This window comes from Papilio machaon, chromosome W (genome assembly GCF_912999745.1).
Source record: "Papilio machaon chromosome W, ilPapMach1.1, whole genome shotgun sequence".
Lineage (NCBI taxonomy): Eukaryota > Metazoa > Arthropoda > Insecta > Lepidoptera > Papilionidae > Papilio > Papilio machaon.
The window spans coordinates 6,863,570-6,889,745 of NC_060015.1; the positions used below are offsets into that span (position 1 = coordinate 6,863,570).

The 26,176-nt window shown below is 63.9% G+C and overlaps 3 protein-coding genes across 3 annotated transcripts; all 3 read left to right on the forward strand.

Moving 5' to 3' along the window:
* The first annotated feature begins 411 nt into the window (after window positions 1-411).
* Window positions 412-2,721, forward strand: LOC123723027. Its single transcript, XM_045685568.1, has one exon. It carries the CDS (start codon window positions 412-414, stop codon window positions 2,719-2,721), a length of 2,310 nt encoding a protein of 769 aa, XP_045541524.1.
* Window positions 2,722-6,416: 3,695 nt separating this feature from the next.
* Window positions 6,417-8,549, forward strand: LOC123723029 (spermatogenesis-associated protein 21-like). Its single transcript, XM_045685569.1, has one exon. It carries the CDS (start codon window positions 6,417-6,419, stop codon window positions 8,547-8,549), a length of 2,133 nt encoding a protein of 710 aa, XP_045541525.1.
* An 11,319-nt stretch (window positions 8,550-19,868) lies between these two features.
* LOC123723030 lies at window positions 19,869-22,070 on the forward strand. The gene has a single exon (XM_045685570.1). The coding sequence runs from the start codon at window positions 19,869-19,871 to the stop codon at window positions 22,068-22,070; it is 2,202 nt and encodes a 733-aa protein (XP_045541526.1).
* Window positions 22,071-26,176: the final 4,106 nt, after the last annotated feature.

The window sequence follows — 26,176 nt, forward strand, 5'->3', positions numbered from 1 at the left end:
GTGGGGTCGCGAGGAAGAAAACCTCTCTAAAAAATTACCCGGAGGAGGAGTACACGCCCATTGGGCGGTGCTAGGCGCGGCGTGCACCGAGGTGCCGTCGTGCGGAGTGGAGGGGTGTTTTTCCCGCGGGGCTATGCCGGACAGGGCCTCCCATACCGGACAGGCCCGCGAGGAACACCAGTGGACCCTGAGGGGTCGGAGGATGGTGGGTCTTCAAGGCCCTCGGCGCGATAGGGTTGGTCAACCCGGCCTCCCTATTGGGCAAAACGACGTTGTGCGGCAGCACTCTAAACTGCAGAGGACTTTGGTCGGTGGATGGCGGCCTTATAGGTCGTGCGTTGATGGAAGGGGGACCTCACCTTGCTAACAAAGGCGGTTTCCGGCGTCCGATAACACTGGACAAAGTATGAGATGGCAAGCCTACAAAACATACTACCCCAGGAGGGTACCTCCGGCACTGCCGGGGGAGAATCCCTCCCCGTGGCCTCGGCCGCGGGCTGCCCCGCGTATTCTGGGGGGGGCAAGGACTGCTTTTCCAATACGACGACTCAGGCTAGAATAATGGAAACGATTGCACGTGATCTGGATTCGGAGGTGACGAGGCGCCCGTCGCTGGACGGCGTCAAAATGAAAGAGGCGAGAGTGCGGCTGGAACGCTTGCCGATCGCGGCACTCAGCGATACATCGGAGGGAAAGACAAGAAGTGACAGGATGGAGTGCGATGGTGGAGCAGCGTCCGATTCGGACTGCAGCCTCACCGTCGCTGCCGAAAGGGGACCGATTTCGGACGCCATGGCTGCAATGCTCGGCGCGAAACGACCCCGCCTCAGTGAGGGGTCCACGGATGATGAACGGACGGCGTCCCCAGGGATGGCAAGGTGGCGCCAACAAGAGAAGAGGGCCGCGGCCAAGGCTCGCGCCAAACAAAAGGAAGAAGACTTGGAAAAAGAAGCTGAGCTCGCTCGCTTCCGGCGCGAGACGCGGTCTGCGTTGTTTCCCCGATCTGACGAGAGGACGGGTGAGAGGTGTGCCGCTCAGCTCCAAGAGCAGGTGCAGGAGGACTTGGCCATTATTGAGAGGGTGGCGTCCAAGTCCTCCAATTTGAAGGGAAACTTTGTGCGAGCCCTGAAGGACGCTGCGGTATCAATCAAGGAAGCCGTGGAAGTCCTCGGGGCCCGCACACTATCGGAGGAGACAAGCCAGCTCCAGGCGGACAACGCTCGCCTGCGGGCCGAGATGGATGCACTCCATAAAGAGTTAGCAGCCATAAAGGAGGATCTGCGGAAACGGGGTTCCGCAGTCTCCTCCCACCCGGATACGACAGTGAAGGCCGTCCCCGCATCACGGCCCCCACAAACACCTAACGAGACGTCCTCCGTGGAGGAGATCTGTCGCGCAGTAATGGTCCAGGTCGGAGGCATGATGAACGCCCGCCTGGCCTCGCTTGAGGACAGACTCCTCCCGGAGAGGAACCTGCGGCCGCCTCTCGCGGCCGATAAGAAGAGGGACGGGAGCTCGTACGCTGCCAAGCTGGCGGGGCAGCCGACGGTGCCCGCCAAAGAAAAAGACCAGGGAGCGGCCAGGCAGGCGGCGCAGAAAGTGCCAGCCCAGCCAGGCACCAGCGGCACCCAACGGAAGGCTCCCGCTGCGCCATCGCAGCGCCCGCCGGGCCCCGCCCAGAGCCGGCCCGAGACACAGGGCACGAGCGCCCCCTCACCCGCTACTGCGGAAAAGGGGAAGAGTAAGAGAAGGAGAAAGAGGAGGAAAAACAAGAAAAAGAGCTCACCACCCGGGCAGCAGCAGTCGCAGCCCGCGGTTGGTGAGTGGATAAAGGTGGGGCCCAAAAGGCGTCAAAAGGAGAAGGCTGGTGCCGCCAAACTCCACGCGCCCCGGTCGTCTGCGGTGGTCATCACGCTGCAGCCGGGCGCGTCAGAGCGGGGAGCCACCTACGCTAGTGTCATTGCCTCGGCAAAGGAGAGAATTAACCCGGCCGAGCTTGGAGCCCAGGGCGTTCGCCTTCGGAAGGCTGCCAACGGGGGTCGCATTTTTGAGTTCCCAGGCGCCTCCAGTGGCGAGAAGGCGGACTCCCTGGCCCAAAGGCTGCGGGAGGTCCTGGATAGTGAAGTCGTCCGCGTCTCCAGGCCTACTAAGTCGGTGGCCCTACGGGTGTCAGGCCTGGACGACTCTACCACCAGTGCCGAGGTGGTCGCCGCGATAGCTGCAGCGGGAGAGTGCCCCGCCGAGCAACTGCGGGCCGGCGTGATGTCCACCGGCCGCGACGGACTGGGATCAGTGGTTGTCCAGTGTCCCGTCGCGGCTGCGAAAAAGATCGTGACCGCTGGTCGTCTTCTGGTGGGCTGGGTGTCCGCCCAGGCTAGGGTGCTGGATGCCCGGCCAATGAGATGTTTCAGGTGCCTGGCTCCCGGGCACCTATCCGGCCAGTGCCAGGGGGTGGACCGCTCCGGACTCTGTTTCCGGTGCGGCCAACCAGGGCACAAGGCCCGCGGATGCACCGCTGCGCCTCACTGCGTGGTCTGCGCTGCGGCCGGCATGCCGGCGGAGCACCGAGTCGGCAATAAAGCCTGCGTCTCCCCACCCAAGGGGAAGAGAAGTAAGAAGGGAGGTGGGGACGGTCAGAACCCGACGGTCGGACAGCCCACTGCCTCACCCCTACAGGCGGCAGCGCCGCAGGCCGAGGAGGTTGCTATGGTCGTGGAATAATGGCCCTAAACCTCCTCCAAGCCAACATCAATCACTCCGCCAGAGCTCAGGACCTTCTGTTCCAGAGCATGGCGGAGTGGAACATCCACGTGGCGGTGGTGGCCGAGCCATACCGGGTCCCAGCTGGGGACGATTGGGTGGGAGACGCAGACGGGCTGGTGGCCATAACATCCCGGTCCATCGCAGGCTCTCCGGCCTTCGCGGACGTGGTCCGAGGCCGGGGATACGTTTCGGCCCTCGTCGGCGACATCATGGTGGTCGGAGTGTACTTCTCGCCGAATCGGAGTCTCGCCGACTTCGAGTCTTTTCTTTCTGAGGTCGGCGTCCTGGTAGGCGGAAGTCGCTCCGCCCGGGTGCTCGTCGCGGGGGACCTCAACGCCAAATCCTCGGCTTGGGGGTGCCCGGCGACAGATCCGCGAGGCCGGGAGTTAGAAGATTGGGCGGTGGAGACCGGACTCGTGGTCCTTAACCAGGGGTCGGTCAACACGTGCGTGCGGCGTCAGGGCGGCTCCATTGTTGACGTCACCTTCGCCGATGCCGTCCTGGCACGCCGTGTTCGTGGCTGGCGGGTGGCCGAGGATGTGGAGACGCTATCGGACCACCGGTACGTGAGGTTCGACATCTCCGCGTCCCCGTCCAACCCGAGCCCAGTCCCAGGCCGGTCCCCGAGCGGGGAGGGCCCACGCTGGTCGCTGTCGCAGATGGACCGGGATTTCCTGGTCGAGGTCGCTCTCGTGGAGGCGTGGTTCTCTGCGCCCCGAGAGTCTGTGGTCGAGGTCGGTCAGGAGGCGGCGCGGTTGGGTGCGGCTATGTCGCGTATCTGCGACGGGGCCATGCCTAGGGTCCGTTCCGTCCCCTCCAAGAAGCCGGTGTACTGGTGGACCGCCGAGCTCACGCTGCTGCGCGGTTCTTGCGTGGCGGCGAGACGCCGGTACACCCGCTACCGTCGGCGGAGGCGTCGGGACCCGACGGAAGAAGAGCGGCTCTACTCCCTCTACAGAAGTGAGATCCAAGCCCTGCGGGTGGCGATCGGCGCTGCGAAGGACAAGGCGAATGACGAGATGCTGAAGACTCTGGATATCGATCCATTCGGGAGGCCCTACAAGGCCGTGCGGCGAAAGCTCCGGTCTAGGGGTCCCCCCATCACCCAGAGTCTTCAGCCTCATGAAGTCAACACGGTGGTCGCTGGCCTGTTCCCGCCGGCAGCTGCCGGTTTCGTGGCGCCGGAAATGGCTGACCCCACTGTAGAGGGAGGAGCGGATTCAGGTGCACCGCCGGTAACGGAGGAAGAGCTGAGGGCGGCGGTGTTGCGCATGCGCGCTAAAAACACTGCCCCCGGCCCCGACGGTGTGCCCGGTTGCGCCTGGGTTCTAGCGCTGGAGCCGCTCGAACCGTGGATTCGGGCACTTTTCCAGGCCTGCTTGGAGCGGGGCCAGTTCCCGAGTGAGTGGAAGAAGGGGAAACTGGTCCTGCTCAAAAAGGATGGACGTCCGGCCCACGAGCCGTCGGCGTACCGGCCGATCGTTCTGCTGGACGAGATCAGCAAGCTCTTTGAGCGTGTCGTTGCCGCTCGTCTCGTCCAGCATCTGGAGAGGGTGGGGCCGAATCTCAGCGCCAACCAATTCGGCTTCCGCACTGGCAGGTCCACCCTTGACGCCATTGCGCGGGTGAGGACCCTTGCGGAGGACGCCGAGTCCCGGGGTGAGGTGCTGTTGGCGGTGTCTTTAGACATTTCCAACGCCTTCAACACCCTGCCCTGGGAAACCATCAGGGAGGCGCTGGGATACCACGGTTTCCCGCCGTACCTCAGGAGGATCGTCGCGGCCTACCTCTCCGAGCGATCGGTCGCGTACCCAACCAGCGTCGGCTGGTCTCAGAAGGCTACGTCGTGCGGTGTTCCGCAGGGGTCGGTTCTCGGGCCGCTCCTGTGGAACATCGGGTACGACTGGGTGCTGCGCCTGCCCCTCCCGAGCGGCGTCGAAGTCGTCTGTTATGCCGACGACACCTTGGTGACGGCGCGGGGCAGCACCCACAGGGAGGCCCGATGCAGGGCCACGGCTGGCTTGGCCATAACGGTGGCTAGGATTCGTCGCCTGGGTTTGGAGGTTGCATTGCACAAGTCTGAGGCCATGTATTTTCACGGGCCTCGACGAGCACCTCCAACCCAGTCCGCGGTCATGGTGGGCGGAATTTCCATCGGCGTCGGGGGCACTATGAAATACCTCGGACTCGTCCTCGATAGCCGATGGAAATTCGAAGAGCACTTCCGGCGTCTCGTCCCGAAGCTCATGGGGGCGACTGGGGCCCTTAGCCGGCTCCTGCCAAACTTGGGCGGACCGGGCTCGCGGTGTCGCCGCCTGTACACAGGCGTGGTGCGGTCGATGGCGCTTTACGGCGCACCCATCTGGGCGGATACTCTGACCGCCCGGACTCGAGCCCTGCTGCGAAAACCGCAGAGGGTCATGGCGGTCAGAGTGACCCGTGGCTACCGCACCGTGTCGTGCGACGCGGCCTGTGTGCTGGCGGGGACGCCGCCATGGGACCTAGACGCGGAGGTGCTCTCCGGCGCCTACTGGCGGAGGGTGGAAGCCCGATCCCGGGGGGAGATCCCTCCCCCGGATCAGGAGAGTGCGTGGCGGCGGGCGGCGGAGGCGCAGCTCGTCACCGAATGGCGGGAGCGGCTGCTTACGGCGACCGCCGGCCAACGCACCATTGAGGCGATCCGGCCCGTCCTCGAGCTCTGGACGGGTCGGAAGCACGGGGCTCTCTCGTTCCGTCTGGTGCAGGTACTCTCGGGACATGGTTGTTTCGGGGCGTATCTGTGCCGGATTGCGCGGCGAGAGCCCAGTGCGAGGTGCCATGAGTGCGGCCACGCTGAGGACTCGGCCCAGCACACCCTGGAGTCGTGTGTGCACTGGTCGGCCCAGCGCGCCGCACTCGTGGCAGTAATCGGGACGGACCTCTCGCTGCCTGCTGTCGTCAACGCGATGGTGGGTAGCGAGAGTTCCTGGAACGCTGTCGCCTCCTTCTGCGAAGAGGTGATGGCGCTGAAGGAGGCGGCGGAACGTCGGCGGGAGGAGGACGCAGCCGCGCACCCTCTTCGTCGACGTCGCGACGGGCGCAGGCGGCAGGCGCACACCCGCCGTCTGCCTCCGTAACAGAAGAGCTCCGGGCGATGGACGGCCTATTGCCTTATCGCCCGCCAAACTTTCGGGTGTAAGGCGCTCCCTAGCATTGGGTGCGCCTTTAAGACGTGTGTTGTGGGGACTCCTTACATCTTTGTCCCCACAAGAGGAGAGTCCGAGTGGACAACGCCGGTTGGGTCGCGGAAGATTGCGTAAGTGTTCCCGTGACCCAGCCACAAGGCGGAATGGAGGGCCCGAGGGGTTTTAGTGGGTATGGCCGAACGACTTTAGGCGAGTCCCACACTCCCTGCGCCACTGCACATACAGGCCCGGCGCAGGGGTGCGTAACTGCATTTCCCCTCGTATAAAAAAAAAAAAAAAAAAGGTTAGGTTAGGTTTACCGGGAGATGCGTCTCAGTGAGACAAGCCGACCGGTATAGTTTTTAGGGTGGACAGAGACCAAAATAGTTTAGTTTTTTAGTGTTTAAGTGCGTATCTTAGTGTTTGTAGAACTTTACTTATGAAAAGTCTACAATCGCTATGAACAACAATAACAAAGTGACTTACGACATGGGGGAGGACACCTCCATGTCGGACTACACGTGCTCAGAGGACGAGGGCGCCTCCGGGCGCCGGCTGGGAGCCGCGGGCGCCGCGTGCACCGAGGACGCTGCAAGGCAAAACAAGGGAGGTAAGCCGCTGTCAGCGGGCTTGACATTAAGGTACCGAACGGGAACGACCCATAAACGGCCGTTGGCCGCTACATCCGCAGATGAGGACGCCCCGGCCGTGGCGCATAAAGTGGCCTCCTCTTCGACGAGGGGCCGCGTTAGGCGCCCGGTAGGGGTATACAGCTTCCTTAAGGAGGCAAAGGACTACCTGGCTGATGGGGGGGATAGTGAGGGGGAGGACCCCGACCCAAGCTACCGTCCACACGGGAAGATGGCGAGCCCCAAAATGGCCTCCGCAAAGGCCTCTGACGACGGGACCCCCGGCGCCCTATCCAGGGGCACGGTCGACGCCCTCGCCGAGGAGGCTCTCAAAAGTGTAGAGAAGATTAAGGAGGAGATTAAGAAGAGCAGCCACCTAAAGGGTACTGTATGGGGCCAAATTAACCGGGCCACTAAATGCGTAGTAGAGGCGGTTGAGGGCCTTCGCGATATTACGCCTGAAGAAGAGCAGCGCAGGCTCCGCGCGGACAATGCTCGCCTAACAAGGGAGCTGGATATTGTCCGCAACGAGCTGCGGGCCTTCAAACAGGCGTACGTGGAGTCGCAGCGGAAGTCCGCTGCAGCCCCGAGAGAGGCGACAGGGCCCCAGCAGCCCAACTTCGAGGAGGTGCTCAGATGCGCCATGGAGGAGATGAAGGGGCAACTCCTGCAGTCGGTAGGCGGGATGATCAATGCCCGCCTACAAGACCTGGAGATGCGCCTTCCTCCGGAGCCCGTCATGAGGCCCCCTCTGCGTGCCGACCAACGGCAGCCGCCGCCGCCCCGTCACAAGTCCCGATCGGGGCTCGTGGAAGGCGCCATGGAGGTGGATGGGGAGGCCCAGCCACCCCAGGCGCCCACACCCAGGGCGGTAAAGAAGGCGCCGAAGAAGGGCGCCGCAAAGCGGCCGACTGCCCCCCCGCCTCCTCCTCCCTCCAAGGGAAAACAGGGGGCAGGACAGGCAGACGCGACCCCTCCCCCCCCAACCGCTGGAACAAGTGGAGAGGGGGAAGCCCAGATGGGGACTGTGGGCAACTCCTGGTCCGAGGTTGTCCGGCGGAAGAAGAGGGGAAATGCCGCTGTCGCTGCTTATTCCCCCCCCTCAGCCGGAACAACCCGGCAGATCGCCCCGGCCCCACCAAAGGCCGTTAAAATCGTGGCCCCAAAAACCGCGGCCATAGTGGTGACCCTCAAGAAAGGGGCCACCATGACCAATGCGGAAGGGGCCACGACTGACGCGAAGTACACCGAGGTCCTGGCAAAGGCCAGGTCCTCGATATCCCTGAGGGAATTCGGTTTGGAGTCGGTCAAGATCCGAACGAGCATGACCGGCTCCAAACTGATGGAGGTTGGGGGGACCACCCCCGAGGAAACCGCGGACCGTCTCGCCGCCGCCCTGGTGGAGGCAGTAGGGAGCTGGGCGGACATCACCCGCCCAACCAAAATGGCCGTCCTCAGGATCACCGGTCTAGATGACACGGTGACCACTGAGGAAGTGGCTGCCCAACTGGCATCGGTTGGCGGGTGTCCCCCCAGCTTGATGAAAGTAGGGAACATCAGGCCGAGTTTCTGGGGCGGAGGCTCCGCCCTGGTCAAGTGCCCAGCGACCGCCGCTAAGGCAGTCGTGAAGGCGGGACGAGTGGCCATCGGATGGACGATGGCCACCGTCAAAGCAGTGGAGGCCCAGCCATTGAGATGCTATAAATGCATGATGCTGGGCCACACTCGCGCTCTTTGCCCAGCGGAAACAGAGAACGGGCGTCTCTGCTTCCGCTGCGGCAGTGAAGGGCACAAGTCGGCAGAGTGCGAGGCCCCCTGCAAATGCACCGTGTGTGCAACGACGGGGCGCCCACACTCACACGTGATGGGGGGTGCCAAGTGCACACCCCCGTCGGTGAAGGGCAAAGCCCCGGCGTCGAGCAGAGTGCCTCGCACTCAGCCCCAACCGCACGGCAGCCGTATGGCTGAAGAGGAAGAAATGCAGGTTTCTTAATGCCAAGACACCTGCATTTCGACCTACTACAGACGAACACCAACCACTCTGCCAGGGCACAGGACTTGCTCATGCAGTGCCTGGCAGAGTGGAGAATTGCTGTTACGGTCGTGGCTGAGCCCTACTTTGTCCCCCCCCAACCCAGTTGGTTCGGGGACACAGAGGGATCAGTCGCCATTGTGGCGCCGCCTTCGAGCCCGCAACCCCTCTCCCTCAGGGAGCGAGGAGCGGGCTACGTGGCGGTGAACTGGGGAGAAGTAGTACTCATAGGAGTCTACTTCTCCCCAAACAGGAACCTCCGACAATTCGAGAGGTTCCTGGATGGCCTGGAGCCGGTGGTGCAGAGAGCATCACCGGCCCAGGTCATCGTGATGGGGGACCTCAACGCTAAATGCGCAGCGTGGGGGTCCTCCATCACTGACCTGAAAGGGGCGCTTCTCCGGGACTGGGCCGTCATGATCGGCTTAGTTCCGGAGAACCAAGGCAACGCCAACACGTGCGTGCGCCGACAAGGGGGATCAGTCGTGGACGTCACGTTCGCGACCCCCGGCATCGGTGCACGCATATCATGTTGGCGTGTCCTTGAGGAGGTGGAGACCCTGTCCGATCATTTGTACATCCGGTTCAGGGTCTCCACCGCGCCCCAGGGGTCACAGGCCCGGACGGCAGCGGCAGGACGACGAGGCGCTGAGGGCTTCCCAAAGTGGCAGCTCTCACGCCTCGACCCTGACCTGGCGGAAGAAGCCGCCATCGTCCGGGCATGGGCGGAGGAACCCCCCCAAACGGTGGGGGTCGACGAGAGGGCAGCGAGATTTCGTCGAGATCTGACCGCCGTCTGCAACGCCGGAATGCCCAGGGCGCGACGTGGATTCGCGCCCCGGGAAGGGGTGTACTGGTGGACGCAGGACCTAGCCGCCCTGCGCTCCGCCAGTAACGCCGCCCGACGGGCATTCACCCGGTGCCGCAGACGGCGGAACAGAACAGAGGAGGAGCTGGAGCGCCTTCACACTGAGCTGAGCTCGGCAAAGAAGGCGTTCTCCAGTGCGATCAAGGCCGCCAAGGACTCTGCCTATGCGGAGTTCTTGGCGACCCTAGACGCAGACCCGTGGGGGCGCCCATACCGCATGGTGCGGGCGAAGCTGAAGGTGGCGCCCCCCACGGAAACGATGGAGCCGGCGGTTCTTAGCGCGGTGGTCGAGGGGCTGTTCCCGGATAGCCCCCCTTTTGTACCACCGCGCATGACAAGAGACATGCCGGCGGACATCGAGCCGTTGAACCGATCCGCCGCTCTCGCCCCACCCCCGATAACGAAGGAGGAAATGGCCAGGGCGGCGGGCCGGCTCAGGGGGACCCGCAAAGTCCCGGGGCCAGACGGAGTGCCTGGCAAGGTTTTGCACATTGCGCTGGAACACCTCGGGGAACGCCTCCGCAGACTGTTTAACGACTGTCTGGCGGAGGGGCGTTTCCCCGGGGTGTGGAAGGAGGGGCGACTGGTGTTGCTGAGGAAGGAGGGTCACCCCGTCGACTCTCCTTCCGGCCACCGGCCGCTCGTGATGCTGGATGAGGCCGGGAAGCTGCTCGAAAGGGTATTGGCTTCCCGGATCATCCAGCATCTGGAGACGGAAGGGCCGCAGCTCTCCGAGAATCAGTTCGGGTTCCGGTCCGGGCGATCCACCCTGGACGCTCTGACCGCCCTGAAAAGGTTCTCGGAGGATGCGGCCGAGAGGAGACAGGGGGCGATGGCGGTGTCACTTGACATCGCCAACGCCTTCGGCTCCCTCCCCTTCGGAGTAATAGAGGAGGCACTTCGGTTCCACGAATTGCCCCTCTATCTCCGGAGGATTGTGGGACACTACCTGCGAGAGCGGGTAGTGTCCTACATGGGGAGGGAGGGAAGAGAGGAGCGGCGGATGGCCTCCGGTGTTCCTCAGGGGTCCGTCCTAGGACCCCTACTGTGGAACATCGGCTTTGACTGGGCCATCCGCGGGGAGGTGCTGCCCCGGATGGCTGTCATCTGCTACGCGGATGATACGATGATAGCCGTCCGGGACACCACCTGGAGGAAAGTCAAGAGGAGGGCGGAAGCCGGGGCCACCCTGTTGGTCCGGAGGATCGAGGCGCTCGGACTCCGCGTGGCACTCCACAAAACCGAGGCCCTCTGCTTCAAAGGGCCGAGGTGGAGAGTGCCCGCAGGAGCGACCCTCCGGATCAACGGGGACGAGGTCGAGGTTAAGGCCCGGATCAAATATCTTGGCCTTATCCTCGATGGGGGTTGGCGTTTCGGAGACCACTTCCGGACGCTAACCCCCCGACTCGTCGGCGCGGCTTCCGCCCTCGCCAGGCTCCTCCCGAACCTGAGAGGTCCGGGCGTGCAGGTGAGACGACTGTACGCCATGGTCGTTCGCAGTATGGCCCTGTACGGCGCGCCGATATGGGCAGAAGCCCTTGACGCGCCAAACAGGGCCCTCCTCCGCAGGCCGCAGCGCATCGTTGCGGTGCGCGCATGCATGGCCTACCGCACGGTTGGCCATGCAGCGGCCTGCGCTTTGGCCGGCACTCCCCCGTGGGAGATAGAAGCGGGTGTGCTGGCCCAAGCGTACCGGGAGCGGGCCGAGCAGAGAGCTCGGGGCGAAGCCCCGGCTCCAGAGGAGCTCGCCCGGTCCCGGGCGGAGAGAAAGCGAACGACCATAGAGCTGTGGGCTGCTGGCCTAGCGGACGCCAAATACGGCGCCCGCACCATAGAGGCTATACGCCCACAGCTCTCGGACTGGTGCGGGAGGCGCCATGGCGCAATCACATATAGACTTTCGCAGATGCTGACAGGCCACGGGTGCTTCGGGCGGTACCTTCACCGAATACGAAGAGAGGAGAGGATGTCGTGCCACGAGTGCGGCGCTGATGAGGACACCGCGCAACACACCCTTCAGGTATGTACAGCGTGGTCCGAAGAGCGCCGCACTCTGGTAGCGGCGATTGGTGATGACCTCTCACTCCCAGGCGTAATTCGCGCCATGCTGGGCAGTGAGGGGTCATGGGAGGCGGTTTCCTCCTTCTGCGAAATAGTAATTTCGCAGAAGGAGGAAAGGGAGCGAGAGCGCGAGGATAATCCCCTCGCGCCCCCGCTCAGACGCAGGAGAGTGGGGAGAAGGAGGCGGGGTTTCGCCGCCGTACTTCTCCCCACAAACCATGCGTGAGAGGGAGGCCCCTTCAGGGCGATAACGCAGGCGGGGCCACGGAAGAAAGCTAAAGCGTTCCCGTAGCGCCCGCCATAATGCGTTAGAGGGCAGTCAGGTTTTAGTGGGTATTCCGGTCACCTTCTGTGGCCGGCGAGTCCCACACTCCCTACGCCGTTGCACAGCCCGGCGTAGGCGTGCGTAAACGCATTTCCTGACTATAAAAAAAAAAAAAAAAAAAAAAAAAAAAGGTTAGGTTCCACGGCCACGGACCTGCTCGGTTGTCCGAGTGGGCGGAGAGGTGAACTCCGACGTGGCGCGTCCCCGGGTGGTGGATAGGGGAACGCCCCGGCCTTCTGCCGGGGTAGGGCTTCGGCCCCGCGAACCAAACACTGGTAGGTTAGCTAGGTTAGTTAGGTTAAGTAGGTTAGTTAGATTAGGTTGCGAGCCCCTTGCGGGCCCGCAAAAGAGAGGGCGGCGCTCGCCGCAAGGCGAGCGTCTATTAGGCTAGTTAGTTGTGTAAGTTAGATTAGGCTGCGGGCCCACTAGTGGGCTCGCAAAAGAGAGGGCGGCGCTCGCCGATGGGCGAGCGTCTATTAGGTTAGTTAGTTATGTAAGTTAGGTTAGGCTGCGGGCCCACTTGTGGGCTCGCAAAAGAGAGGGAGGTGACCCCGAGCTGAGTACCACAGGGAAAGGTGAGGGCGAACCTATAGGTTAGTTTAGAGTAGGCTAGGTTAAGTAGTTAAGGTAGGTTAGGGTGCGGGTCCACGGACCTGCTCGGTCGTCCGAGTGGGCGGAGAGGTGAACTCCGACGTGGCGCGTCCCCGGGTGGTGGATAGGGGAACGCCCCGGCATACTGCTGGGGTAGGGCTTTTTTCGCCCCGCGAACCAAACACTAGACGGGTGGAGCGCAGCGATGCGCTATCCCGATGGCGGGTCCGCCGGTCTTTGACCGGTGGGCGAGGGCTTCGCCCACCGTCGGATAACCCGCAATCCGCACTGAGCGGACCGGGGGCCCTGCGCACTGAGCGCGGGGCTGCGAGGAAGAAAACCTCTCTAAAAAATTACCCGGTGGCAACACCACACTTGGCCGTCCACTGGTCATTTTGATCGGTGGACGCCAAGCAAACCGTAATCCGCACTGAGCGGACCGGGGGCCCTGCGCACTGAGCGTGGGGCCGCGAGGAAGAAAACCTCTCTAAAAAATTACCCGGTGGCAACACCACACTTGGCCGTCCACTGGTCATTTTGATCGGTGGACGCCAAGCAAGCCGTAATCCGCACTGAGCGGACCGGGGGCCCTGCGCACTGAGCGTGGGGCCGCGAGGAAGAAAACCTCTCAAAAAAATTACCCGGTGGCAACACCACACTTGGCCGTCCACTGGTCTTTATGATCGGTGGACGCCAAGCAAACCGTAATCCGCACTGAGCGGACCGGGGGCCCTACGCACTGAGTGTGGGGTCGCGAGGAAGAAAACCTCTCTAAAAAATTACCCGGAGGAGGAGTACACGCCCATTGGGCGGTGCTGGGCGCGGCGTGCACCGAGGTGCCGTCGTGCGGAGTGGAGGGGTGTTTTTCCCGCGGGGCTATGCCGGACAGGGCCTCCCATACCGGACAGGCCCGCGAGGAACACCAGTGGACCCTGAGGGGTCGGAGGATGGTGGGTCTTCAAGGCCCTCGGCGCGATAGGGTTGGTCAACCCGGCCTCCCTATTGGGCAAAACGACGTTGTGCGGCAGCACTCTAAACTGCAGAGGACTTTGGTCGGTGGATGGCGGCCTTATAGGTCGTGCGTTGATGGAAGGGGGACCTCACCCTGCTACCAAAGGCGGTTTCCGGTGTCCGATAACACTGGACAAAGTATGAGATGGCAAGCCTACAAAACATACTACCCCAGGAGGGTACCTCCGGCACTGCCGGGGGAGAATCCCTCCCCGTGGCCTCGGCTGCGGGCTGCCCCGCGTATTCTGGGGGGGGCAAGGACTGCTTTTCCAATACGACGACTCAGGCAAGAATAATGGCAACGATTGCACGCGATCTGGATTCGGAGGTGACGAGACGCCCATCAGTGGATGGCGTCGAACTAAAAGAGGCGAGAGTGCGGCTGGAGCGCATTCCGATCGCGGCACCCAGCGATACGTCGAATGCAAAGACAAGAAGTGACAGGATGGAGTGCGATGGTGGAGCAGCGTCCGATTCGGACTGCAGCGTCACCGTCGCTGCCGAAAGGGGGCCGATTTTGGACGCCATGGCTGCAATGCTCGGCGCGAAACGACCCCGCCTCAGTGAGGGGTCCACGGACGATGAACGGACGGCGTCCCCAGGGATGGCAAGGTGGCGCCAACAAGAGAAGAGGGCCGCGGCCAAGGCTCGCGCCAAACAAAAGGAAGAAGACTTGGAAAAAGAAGCTGAGCTCGCTCGCTTCCGGCGCGAGACGCGGTCTGCGTTGTTTCCCCGACCTGCCGAGAGGACGGGAGAGAGGTGTGCCGCTCAGCTCCAAGAGCAGGTGCAGGAGGACTTGGCTATTATCGAGAAGGTGGCGTCCAAGTCCTCTAACTTGAAGGGCAACTTTGTGCGAGCCCTTAAGGACGCTGCGGTTTCAATTAAGGAAGCCGTGGAAGTCCTAGGGGCCCGCACACTATCGGAGGAGACATGCCAGCTCCAGGCGGATAATGCCCGACTGCGGGCCGAGATGGATGCACTCCATAAGGAACTAGCAGCCATAAAGGAGGATCTGCGGAAACGGGGTTCCGCAGTCTCCTCCCACCCGGATACGACAGTGAAGGCCGTCCCCGCATCACGGCCCCCACAAACACCTAACGAGACGTCCTCCGTGGAGGAGATCTGTCGCGCAGTAATGGTCCAGGTCGGAGGCATGATGAACGCCCGCCTGGCCTCGCTTGAGGACAGACTCCTCCCGGAGAGGAACCTGCGGCCGCCTCTCGCGGCCGATAAGAAGAGGGACGGGAGCTCGTACGCTGCCAAGCTTGCGGGGCAGCCGACGGTGCCCGCTAAAGGAAAAGACCAGGGTGCGGCCAGGCAGACGGCGCAGAAAGTGCCAGCCCAGCCAGGCACCAGCGGCACCCAACGGAAGGCTCCCGCTGCGCCATCGCAGCGCCCGCCGGGCCCCGCCCAGAGCCGGCCCGAGACACAGGGCACGAGCGCCCCCTCACCCGCTACTGCGGAAAAGGGGAAGAGCAAGAGAAGGAGAAAGAGGAGGAAGAACAAGAAAAAGAACTCACCACCCGGGCAGCAGCAGTCGCAGCCCGCGGTTGGTGAGTGGATAAAGGTGGGGCCCAAAAGGCGTCAAAAGGAGAAGGCTGGTGCCGCCAAACTCCACGCGCCCCGGTCGTCTGCGGTGGTCATCACGCTGCAGCCGGGTGCGTCGGAGAGAGGTGCCACCTATGCAAGCGTCATCGCCTCGGCAAAGGAGAGGATTAACCCGGCCGAGTTTGGAGCCCAGGGCGTTCGCCTTCGGAAGGCTGCCAACGGGGGTCGTATTTTTGAATTCCCAGGCGCCTCCAGTGGCGAGAAGGCGGACTCCCTGGCCCAAAGGCTGCGGGAGGTCCTAGATGGTGAAGTCGTCCGCGTCTCCCGGCCTACTAAGTCGGTGGCCCTACGGGTGTCAGGCCTAGACGATTCTACCACCGATGCCGAGGTGGTCGCCGCGATCGCTGCAGCGGGAGGGTGCCCCGCCGAGCAGCTGCGGGCCGGCGTGATGTCCACCGGCCGCGACGGACTGGGATCAGTGGTTGTCCAGTGTCCCGTCGCGGCTGCGAAAAAGATCGCGACCGCTGGTCGTCTGCTGGTGGGCTGGGTGTCCGCCCAGGCTAGGGTGCTGGATGCCCGGCCAATCAGATGCTTCAGGTGCCTGGCTCCCGGGCACCTATCCGGCCAGTGCCAGGGGGTGGACCGCTCCGGACTCTGTTTCCGGTGCGGTCAACCAGGGCACAAGGCCCGCGGATGCACCGCTGCGCCTCACTGCGTGGTCTGCGCTGCGGCCGGCATGCCGGCGGAGCACCGAGTCGGCAATAAAGCCTGCGTCTCCCCACCCAAGGGGAAGAGAAATAAGAAGGGAGGTGGGGACGGTCAGAACCCGACGGTCGGACAGCCCACTGCCTCATCCCTACAGGCGGCACCGCCGCAGGCCGAGGAGGTTGCTATGGTCGTGGAATAATGGCCCTCAACCTCCTCCAAGCCAACATCAATCACTCCGCCAGAGCTCAGGACCTTCTGTTCCAGAGCATGGCGGAGTGGAACATCCACGTGGCGGTGGTGGCTGAGCCATACCGGGTCCCGGCTGGGGACGACTGGGTGGGAGACGCAGACGGGCTGGTGGCCCTAACATCCCGGTCCATCGCAGGCTCTCCGGCCTTCGCGGACGTGGTCCGAGGCCGGGGATACGTTTCGGCCCTCGTCGGCGACATCATGGTGGTCGGAGTGTACTTCTCGCCGAATCGGAGTCTCGCCGACTTCGAGTCTTTTCTTTCTGAGGTCGGCGTCCTGATAGGCGGAAGTCGCTCCGCCCGGGTGCTCGTCGCGGGGGACCTCAACGCCAAATCCTCGGCTTGGGGGTGCCCGGCGACAGATCCTCGCGGCCGGGAGTTGGATGATTGGGCGGTGGAGACCGGACTCGTGGTCCTTAACCAGGGGTCGGTCAACACGTGCGTGCGGCGTCAGGGCGGCTCCATTGTTGACGTCACCTTCGCCGATGCCGTCCTGGCACGCCGTGTTCGTGGCTGGCGGGTGGCCGAGGACGTGGAGACGCTATCGGACCACCGGTACGTGAGGTTCGACATCTCCGCGTCCCCGTCCAACCCGAGCCCAGTCCCAGGCCGGCCCCCGAGCGGGGAGGGCCCACGCTGGTCGCTGTCGCAGATGGACCGGGATTTCCTGGTCGAGGTCGCTCTCGTGGAGGCGTGGTTCTCTGCGCCCCGAGAGTCTGTGGTCGAGATCGGTCAGGAGGCGGCGCGGTTGGGTGCGGCTATGTCGCGTATCTGCGACGGGGCCATGCCTAGAGTCCGTTCCGTCCCCTCCAAGAAGCCGGTGTACTGGTGGACCGCCGAGCTCACGCTGCTGCGCGGTTCTTGCGTGGCGGCGAGACGCCGGTACACCCGCTACCGTCGGCGGAGGCGTCGGGACCCGACGGAAGAAGAGCGGCTCTACTCCCTCTACAGAAGTGAGATCCAAGCCCTGCGGGTGGCGATCGGCGCTGCGAAGGACAAGGCGAATGACGAGATGCTGAAGACTCTGGATATCGATCCATTCGGGAGGCCCTACAAGGCCGTGCGGCGAAAGCTCCGGTCTAGGGGTCCCCCCATCACCCAGAGTCTTCAGCCTCATGAAGTCAACACGGTGGTCGCTGGCCTGTTCCCGCCGGCAGCTGCCGGTTTCGTGTCGCCGGAAATGGCTGACCCCACTGTAGAGGGAGGAGCGGATTCAGGTGCACCGCCGGTAACGGAGGAAGAGCTGAGGGCGGCGGTGTTGCGCATGCGCGCTAAAAACACTGCCCCCGGCCCCGACGGTGTGCCCGGTTGCGCCTGGGTTCTAGCGCTGGAGCCGCTCGAACCGTGGATTCGGGCACTTTTCCAGGCCTGCTTGGAGCGGGGCCAGTTCCCGAGTGAGTGGAAGAAGGGGAAACTGGTCCTGCTCAAAAAGGATGGACGTCCGGCCCACGAGCCGTCGGCGTACCGGCCGATCGTTCTGCTGGACGAGATCAGCAAGCTCTTTGAGCGTGTCGTTGCCGCTCGTCTCGTCCAGCATCTGGAGAGGGTGGGGCCGAATCTCAGCGCCAACCAATTCGGCTTCCGCACTGGCAGGTCCACCCTTGACGCCATTGCGCGGGTGAGGACCCTTGCGGAGGATGCCGAGTCCCGGGGCGAGGTGTTGTTGGCCGTGTCTCTAGACATTTCCAACGCCTTCAACACCCTGCCCTGGGAAACCATCAGGGAGGCGCTGGGATACCACGGCTTCCCGCCGTACCTCAGGAGGATCGTCGCGGCCTACCTCTCCGAGCGATCGGTCGCGTATCCAACCAGCGTCGGCTGGTTGCAGAAGGCAACCTCGTGCGGTGTTCCGCAGGGGTCGGTTCTCGGGCCGCTCCTGTGGAACATCGGGTACGACTGGGTGCTGCGCCTGCCCCTCCCAAGCGGTGTCGAAGTCGTTTGCTATGCCGACGACACCTTGGTGACGGCGCGGGGCAGCACCCACAGGGAGGCCCGATGTAGGGCCACTGCTGGCCTGGCCATAACGGTGGCCAGGATCCGTCGCCTGGGTTTGGAGGTTGCATTGCACAAGTCGGAGGCCATGTATTTTCACGGGCCTCGACGAGCACCTCCGACCCAGTCCGCGGTCATGGTGGGCGGAATTTCCATCGGCGTCGGGGGCACTATGAAATACCTCGGACTCGTCCTCGATAGCCGATGGAAATTCGAAGAGCACTTCCGGCGTCTCGTCCCGAAGCTCATGGGGGCAGCTGGGGCCCTTAGCCGGCTCCTGCCAAACTTGGGCGGCCCGGGCTCGCGGTGTCGTCGCCTGTACACAGGCGTGGTGCGGTCGATGGCGCTTTACGGCGCACCCATCTGGGCGGATACTCTGACCGCCCGGACTCGGGCCCTGCTGCGAAAGCCGCAGAGGGTCATGGCGGTCAGAGTAACTCGTGGCTATCGCACCGTGTCGTGCGACGCGGCCTGTGTGCTGGCGGGGACGCCGCCATGGGACTTAGACGCGGAGGTGCTCTCCGGCGCCTACTGGCGGAGAGTGGATGCCCGATCCCGGGGGGAGAACCCTCCCCCGGATCAGGAGAGTGCGTGGCGGCGGGCGGCGGAGGCGCAGCTCGTCACCGAATGGCGGGAGCGGCTGCTTACGGCGTCCGCCGGCCAACGCACCATTGAGGCGATCCGGCCCGTCCTCGAGCTCTGGACGGGTCGGAAGCACGGGGCTCTCTCGTTCCGTCTGGTGCAGGTACTCTCGGGACACGGTTGTTTCGGGGCGTATCTGTGCCGGATTGCGCGGCGAGAGCCCAGTGCGAGGTGCCATGAGTGCGGCCACGCTGAGGACTCGGCGCAGCACACCCTGGAGTCGTGTGTGCACTGGTCGGCCCAGCGCGCCGCACTCGTGGCAGAAATCGGGATGGACCTCTCGCTGCCCGCTGTCGTCAACGCGATGGTGGGTAGCGAGAGCTCCTGGAACGCTGTCGCCTCCTTCTGCGAAGAGGTGATGGCGCTGAAGGAGGCGGCGGAACGTCGGCGGGAGGAGGACGCAGCCGCGGACCCTCTTCGTCGTCGTCGCGACGGGCGCAGGCGGCAGGCGCACACCCGCCGTCTGCCTCCGTAACAGAAGAGCTCCGGGCGATGGACGGCCTATTGCCCTATCGCCCGCCAAACTTTCGGGTGTAAGGCGCTCCCTAGCATTGGGTGCGCCTTTAAGACGTGTGTTGTGGGGACTCCTCACATCTTTGTCCCCACAAGAGGAGAGTCCGAGTGGACAACGCCGGCTGGGTCGCGGAAGATTGCGTAAGTGTTCCCGTGACCCAGCCACAAGGCGGAATGGAGGGCCCGAGGGGTTTTAGTGGGTATGGCCGAATGACTTTAGGCGAGTCCCACACTCCCTGCGCCACTGCACATACAGGCCCGGCGCAGGGGTGCGTAACTGCATTTCCCCTCGTACAAAAAAAAAAAAAAAAAAAAAAAAAAGGTTTCTGTAGTAGGGGTGCGGTGGCCGGTGACCTCCTCGTGGTGCACCCTGGAAACTCCCCACCTTATGTGGGGAGGCTAACAACTGGCCGGGAGGGAGATAGGGTCTGCGGGGCTAAACCGGACAGGGCTACCCATACCGGGAAGGCCCGCGGACACTATGGGGCTCTTGCCGGGTCCTGCGTTTAGCGCAGGCCCTGGACGGGGTCCAAGCACGCCCACTGGGCGGTGCTGGGCGCGACGTGCACCGAGGTGCCGCCGCGCGGAGTGGAGGGGTGTTTTCCCGCGGGGCTATGCCGGACAGGGCCTCCCATACCGGACAGGCCCGCGGGGAACACCAGTGGACCCCGAGGGGTCGGAGGATGGCGGCCTTGTAGGCCGCGCGTCATGGGGACCACACCCCGTATTAAAGGCGGTTTCCGGTGTCCGACAACACTGGAAAACGGTATGAAATGGCAACCTTAAAAACAGATATACCCCAGGAGGGTACCTCCGGCATTGCCGGAGGAGAATCCCTCCCCGCGGCCTCGGCCGCGGGCTGCCCCTCGTATTCTGGGGGGGGCAAAGAGTGCTATGGATACACGACGACCTTGGAAACGGAAATGGATATTGAAGCAAGCGGAAAGAACATAGATTTAAGTGAGGAAGTTAGCGGAGACTCGAGCACACCGACGCAGAGTGGGAGTGGTCAGTGGCTAGAGTCTCTCGTAGATACCGGGCGCACGCTGAGGGTCATGCTGACGCGCTGCCACTCGTTTGGATTGGACAGGGGCGCTACGGCGTCCAATACCGATTTCGACTCGGACTCTTCGGCCGCCAGCTACATGTCGGTCGTGTCCGGAGAGTCCAACAGAAGGGCCTACCTCAAAAGAGGAAGGGGCCCTTCTGACCCGGAGGAGACAAATGGTGCTGCTCCCGCTAAGGGGGCGGCCCATAAATCAAAACGAGGACGGGGCCGGCCCCTCAATACGAAGTCAGCCGAGGACGAGGTGGCCGCAGCGCTGCGCACAGCGAGAGAGGCAAGGGCCTCCATACCATCCGGCCCGGCTCACCTCTCGCTGGTGGAAACCGAGGAGGACCAGACGAGTGTTGCCCTCAACAAATGCGTTGAGGCATCACTCAAAACGATACTGGACGTGGCAACCAAGTCCACCAACATAAAGGGGACACTGGTGAAAGCGCTGAAGGAGGCGGCGGCAAACATCAAGGCCGCCGTCTCTCAGCTAAGAGAGCGGACGATGTCGGAGGAGGTGTCGCGGCTGGAAGCAGCAAACGCGCGCCTCCAAAGAGACATGGAGGAGCTAAGGCGCGAACTCAAAGACATCGACAAGCGCCGACCTGCCCAGCCTGGCGAAGCAGATATCCGGCAGCTGCTGGATGAAGTATCGCGTGCCAACGTGGAAAAGTTTGGCACCATACTAAACGCCAGGCTGGCAGGACTAGAGGATCGTCTCCTCCCCGAACCGCGGCGCCGGCCCCCGCTGGCGGCGGACAGGAGAGAGGAAGATGTCGCCGCCCCCGCTTCGCTCCATAAGGCGAAAAAGGGGGCGACCAAAGAGCCCCTGCCCACAACATCGGGCACCGGGGCCCAGGATCGGGCGACAACTTCGGCGGCGGCCCCAGGCGAGGCTCCGCCCAAAAACAAAAAGAAGAAGAAGAAGAAGAAGCAGCCGAGCCTGGCCGCTAAAGAGGCCGCACAGGCAAGGGACAAGTCTGCCCCTACGCCCGCAGAAGCCCCGTGGACTACGGTAGTGTCCCGCGGGGCTAAGAAAGCGGCCAAGAAGGCGTCCAAGGGGCCGGACAAGACTCGCCCCCCCGAAAGACCGAAGGTCAAACTACGGGCCCCAAAGACCGCGGCGGTCACCCTCACTCTCGCTCCGGGAGCAGAAGAGAGTGGCGCTACGTATGCCACGGTCTTGGCCGAGGCGAAGAGCCGCATTAACCTCGCGGAACTCGGCATCGCCGACGTCAAGTTCCGCAGGGCGGCCACGGGCGCCCGAATGTTGGAGGTGGGGGGCGATGCAGCCCCGGAAAAGGCCGACTCTCTGGCCGCTAAACTCAGGGAGGTGCTCGGCCCGGAGAAGGTCAGGATCGGCCGGCCGGTGAAATGCGCAGAAGTGCGCATCACTGGCCTCGACGACTCTGTCACCGCGGCCGAGGTCGTGGAGTCAGTGGCCAGAGAGGGAGGCTGCGCGGCCGACTCTATAAGGTCGGGCAAGCTCGCCTTCGGCCCGAGGGGGGATGGCTCCCTCTGGCTGAGCGTGCCGGTGGCGGCCGCCAAAAAGGTGACCGACGCTGGTCGCGTGAGGGTCGGCTGGACCTCGGCCAGGGTGGTGCTGCTCGCCCCGCGGCCGACGCGGTGCTTCCGCTGCCTCGAGACGGGGCACATGGGTGCCAAGTGCCAGTGTGAGGTGGACCGCAGCAAGCTGTGTTTCCGCTGCGGAAAGCCGGATCACCGGGCGCGAGACTGTTCGGCAGACCCGAACTGCCCCGTCTGTGAGGCGGCGGGCAAACCGGCGGGCCACTCGATCGGCGGCGACGGCTGCGTCACCGCCGGACAGAAGTCGGCGCGCAAAGAGAGAGGTGCGCCTAAGCGATGGCCTCGGCGCAAGGCCAAGAAGGCCGGAGTGGAGCGGATGGACACCAGTTCGTAAATGGACACCATCCGACTCCTACAATGTAACATCAACCACTGCGCCCGAGCACAGGACCTGCTGGCCCAAACCATGGCGCAGTGGTTGATAAATGTAGTGGTGGTTGCCGACCCGTACGTCATCCCCTCTCGGGACGACTGGGCGGGTGATGTCGGCAACCTGGTGGCCATCTCCGCTCCGGCTCGCGGCGGCTCCCCCCCTCTCCGGAAGGTAGCGAGAGGCACGGGAAGCGTGCTCGTGGTCGTCGGGGGAGTGGCCATAGTGGGGGTATACTTCCCACCCAGCTGGCCCCTCGCCGACTTCGAACGCGCCCTCGCAGAGGTGCAGGCGCTTACGGCGCGGGTCTCCCACCTCCCCGTGATCGTCGCGGGGGACTTCAACGCCAAATCAACGGCTTGGGGATCTCCCGCGACGAACCCGAGGGGGGAAGAGCTGGAGGACTGGGCGGCCGCGTCGGGGCTGATGCTCCTCAATAGAGGAAGGGAGCTGACCTGCGTGCGCCAACAGGGGGGGTCCATCGTGGACCTCTCCTTCGCATCCCCGGCCTTGGTGCCCAAAATCTGTGGATGGAAGGTCGAGGTGGGTGTGGAGACGTTGTCGGATCATCGTTATATTCGATTCGACCTCTCCACTTCCGCCTCGGCCACGACAAACTCGCCACGCACCACGGCCGGGGATGGCCCGCGCTGGGTGCTAGGGCGCCTGGATCGAGAGATGGCAAAGGAGGCGGCCATAGTCGCAAGCTGGACAGCCGACTCTGATCCCGTCGATTCCGCCGAGAACGTGGACGCGGAAGCGGACCGGCTGGGCGAGTTGCTGGCCAACGTCTGCGACTCGTCTATGCCGAGGGCCCAACCGTTTCGTCCGCGCCGGCGAGTGTACTGGTGGCGCCCAGAGCTGCGCGAGTTACGACGGGCGTGTGTGGCGTCGCGCCGCCGGTACACTCGCTGCCGAAGGCGTCGAGTCCGGGATCAGAGTATGGAGGAGGAGCTGTACCAGGCGTACAGAGCCGACTGCCTCGCTCTCCAGGTCGCCATTGCGAAGGCCAAGCAGGGAGCGTGGGAGGAGTGGCTCCAAACGCTGGAGGAGGACCCGTGGGGCAGACCGTACCGAGCAGTGCGGAAGAAGCTTCGACCCTGGGCTCCACCCATAACAACTACCATGGAGCCACAGTTGGCGGAGGAAGTGGTCGGGGCTCTCTTTCCGCACCGGGTAGGGTCTGCCTTGCCGGCGGAGGAGGAAGGAGAGGCGGTCAACGATGAGGTGGAGCCGGTGTCCGAGCAGGAGGTGATGGACGCCGCCGTAAAGCTCCGCCTCAAGAAGACCGCCCCCGGGATGGACGGTGTGCCTGGTCGGGTACTATACCTGGCGCTTCCCGAGCTCGGGGGGCGGATTATGGCCCTTTTCACCAAATGCCTGGAGAAGGGCCGGTTCCCCAGCTCGTGGAAGGAAGGTAGGCTCGTCCTTCTAAAGAAGGATGACCGCCCGCCCGACCAGGCATCGGCGTATCGGCCGATTGTGTTGCTCGGCGAGCCGAGTAAACTCTTCGAGCGCGTGCTCGTTGCTCGTCTCGCCGAGCACATAAATCTGAGCGACGCGCAGTTCGGATTCCGCTGTGGCCGGTCGACCATCGACGCGGTGTCCCGACTCAAGGGCCTAGCCGAGGAAGTAGTCGCACAGGGCGGCGTGTTGGTGGCTGTGTCGTTGGATATTTCAAACGCCTTCAACACGCTGCCCTGGACGGCGGTGATGGAAGCACTGCAGCACTTCCGTGTTCCGGGCCACCTGCAAAGGCTGATCCGGGACTATTTTATCGGAAGGGCTGTGGTGTACCCCACGAGAGACGGCTGGGCCCGACGGGCCATGTCGTGCGGTGTTCCACAGGGATCGGTCTTAGGACCGTTCCTGTGGAACATCGGTTACGACTGGGTGCTGCGCGGTGACATGTTGCGGGGGGTCGGCCTGATATGCTACGCCGACGACACCCTCGTGACTGCTCGTGGCAGCACACACCGCGAGGCGATGGTTCTCGCCACAGCGGGGGTCGCCCAGGTGGTCCACCGAATTCGGAGGCTGGGGCTCGAGGTGGCGCTCAACAAGTCTGAGGCCCTGGCATTCCATGGGCATCGACGTGGGCCGCCACGAGGCTCCCAAATAACGGTGGCCGGGACACCCATCACCATCGCAGGTACCATGAAGTACCTAGGACTCATCCTCGATGGTCGATGGGCCTTCCGGGAGCACTTCCGGCGCTTGGCTCCGAAACTGGTAGCCGCCGCTGGTGCTCTCGGAAGGGTCCTTCCAAACCTGGGCGGCCCTGGAGGGACATGCCGCCGCCTCTATATGGGGGTGGTGAGGTCGATGGCGCTGTACGGGGCGCCCATATGGTCGGAATCCCTCAGCGCCCGTAACCGCATCCTGCTGCGACGTCCGCAGCGGGTGATGGCGCTGAGAGTGGCTCGGGCGTACCGTACGGCGTCATACGAGGCGACGTGCCTGATCGCCGGTAGCCCGCCGTGGGAGCTCGAGGCCGAGGTCCTCGCGGCGGTCTATCGGCGATTGAAGGAGAGTGACCTCCGCCCGCATCCGTCGGAGGTCAAGCAGTGGAGGGAGGAGGCTCGCGACGACCTCTTCCGGAGGTGGGCGGAGGAGCTGGAGTCCCCGGGACCGAGCCGGCAGTTGGTGGCGGCGATCCGACCCGTCCTGCGGGAGTGGGTAGAGTGCCGCCACAGGGCCCCCAACTACCACCTCACTCAGATGCTCACCGGGCACGGATGCTTCGGGGCATATCTGTGTGGGGTGGTGAAAAGGGAGCCCACCGCGGACTGCCACCACTGCGGCACCGGAGAGGTGGACACGGCGCAACACACGCGCGAGGCATGCCCAGCATGGGCGGAGCAGCGCGTCGCCGTGTCCTCGGTCCTTGGGACGGACCTCTCCCTGCCTGTCATGGCAGCTGCTATGGCAGACAGGGAGGAGGTATGGAAGGCGGTCTCCTCTTTCAGCGTCGAGGTTATGACGCTGAAAGAAGCGGCGGAGCGGGCGCGGGAAGACGCCGTCGACTCGCTCCCGATCCGCCGCAGGAGACCGGGGCGGCGCCGTCGGGCGCACCTTGTGGCGCTAGACAGGGCGCCGCCGTGAGGGACCCGCGGGCGGCGAATCGGGGTTCGCCGCCTGCCTCGCAAGGGTCCCGTGCTGTAGGACTCCCCACGTGTTCCGGGGAGTCCTCGGCGAAGGTCGACGGCGCCTTCTGCTGAAGGCGTCGTCGCGGAAGCAGGGCCCGCCGCATCTCCACGTGGCGGGCAATCCGCAGACGGGGCCGTGGTGGTGTGCTATTGCGTTCCCACGGCCCCATCACAAGCGGAGAAGGTGGAACACCGTTGGGTTTTGGTGAGTATACCCGGCGCCCCTATTGGCGCCGGGGGAGCCTCACATAACCGCCCGCCCCCCCGAAGGGCGGGCGGTATGCTTAACACATTTCCCAACGTTAAAAAAAAAAAAAAAAAAAAAAAAAAAAAAGTTTCTGTAGTAATTGTTATGGGTGGAGCCCAGGGTCGAAGCTTCTTCCGCACTGCTCGGTACGGTCTGCCCCACGGGTCCTCCTCCAGCGTTTGGAGCCACTCCTCCCACGCTCCCTGCTTGGCCTTCGCAATGGCGACCTGGAGAGCGAGGCAGTCGGCTCTGTACGCCTGGTACAGCTCCTCCTCCATACTCTGATCCCGGACTCGACGCCTTCGGCAGCGAGTGTACCGGCGGCGCGACGCCACACACGCCCGTCGTAACTCGCGCAGCTCTGGGCGCCACCAGTACACTCGCCGGCGCGGACGAAACGGTTGGGCCCTCGGCATAGACGAGTCGCAGACGTTGGCCAGCAACTCGCTCAGCCGGTCCGCTTCCGCGTCCACGTTCTCGGCGGAATCGACGGGATCAGAATCGGCTGTCCAGCTTGCGACTATGGCCGCCTCCTTTGCCATCTCTCGATCCAGGCGCCCTAGCACCCAGCGCGGGCCATCCCCGGCCGTGGTGCGTGGCGAGTTTGTCGTGGCCGAGGCGGAAGTGGAGAGGTCGAATCGAATATAACGATGATCCGACAACGTCTCCACACG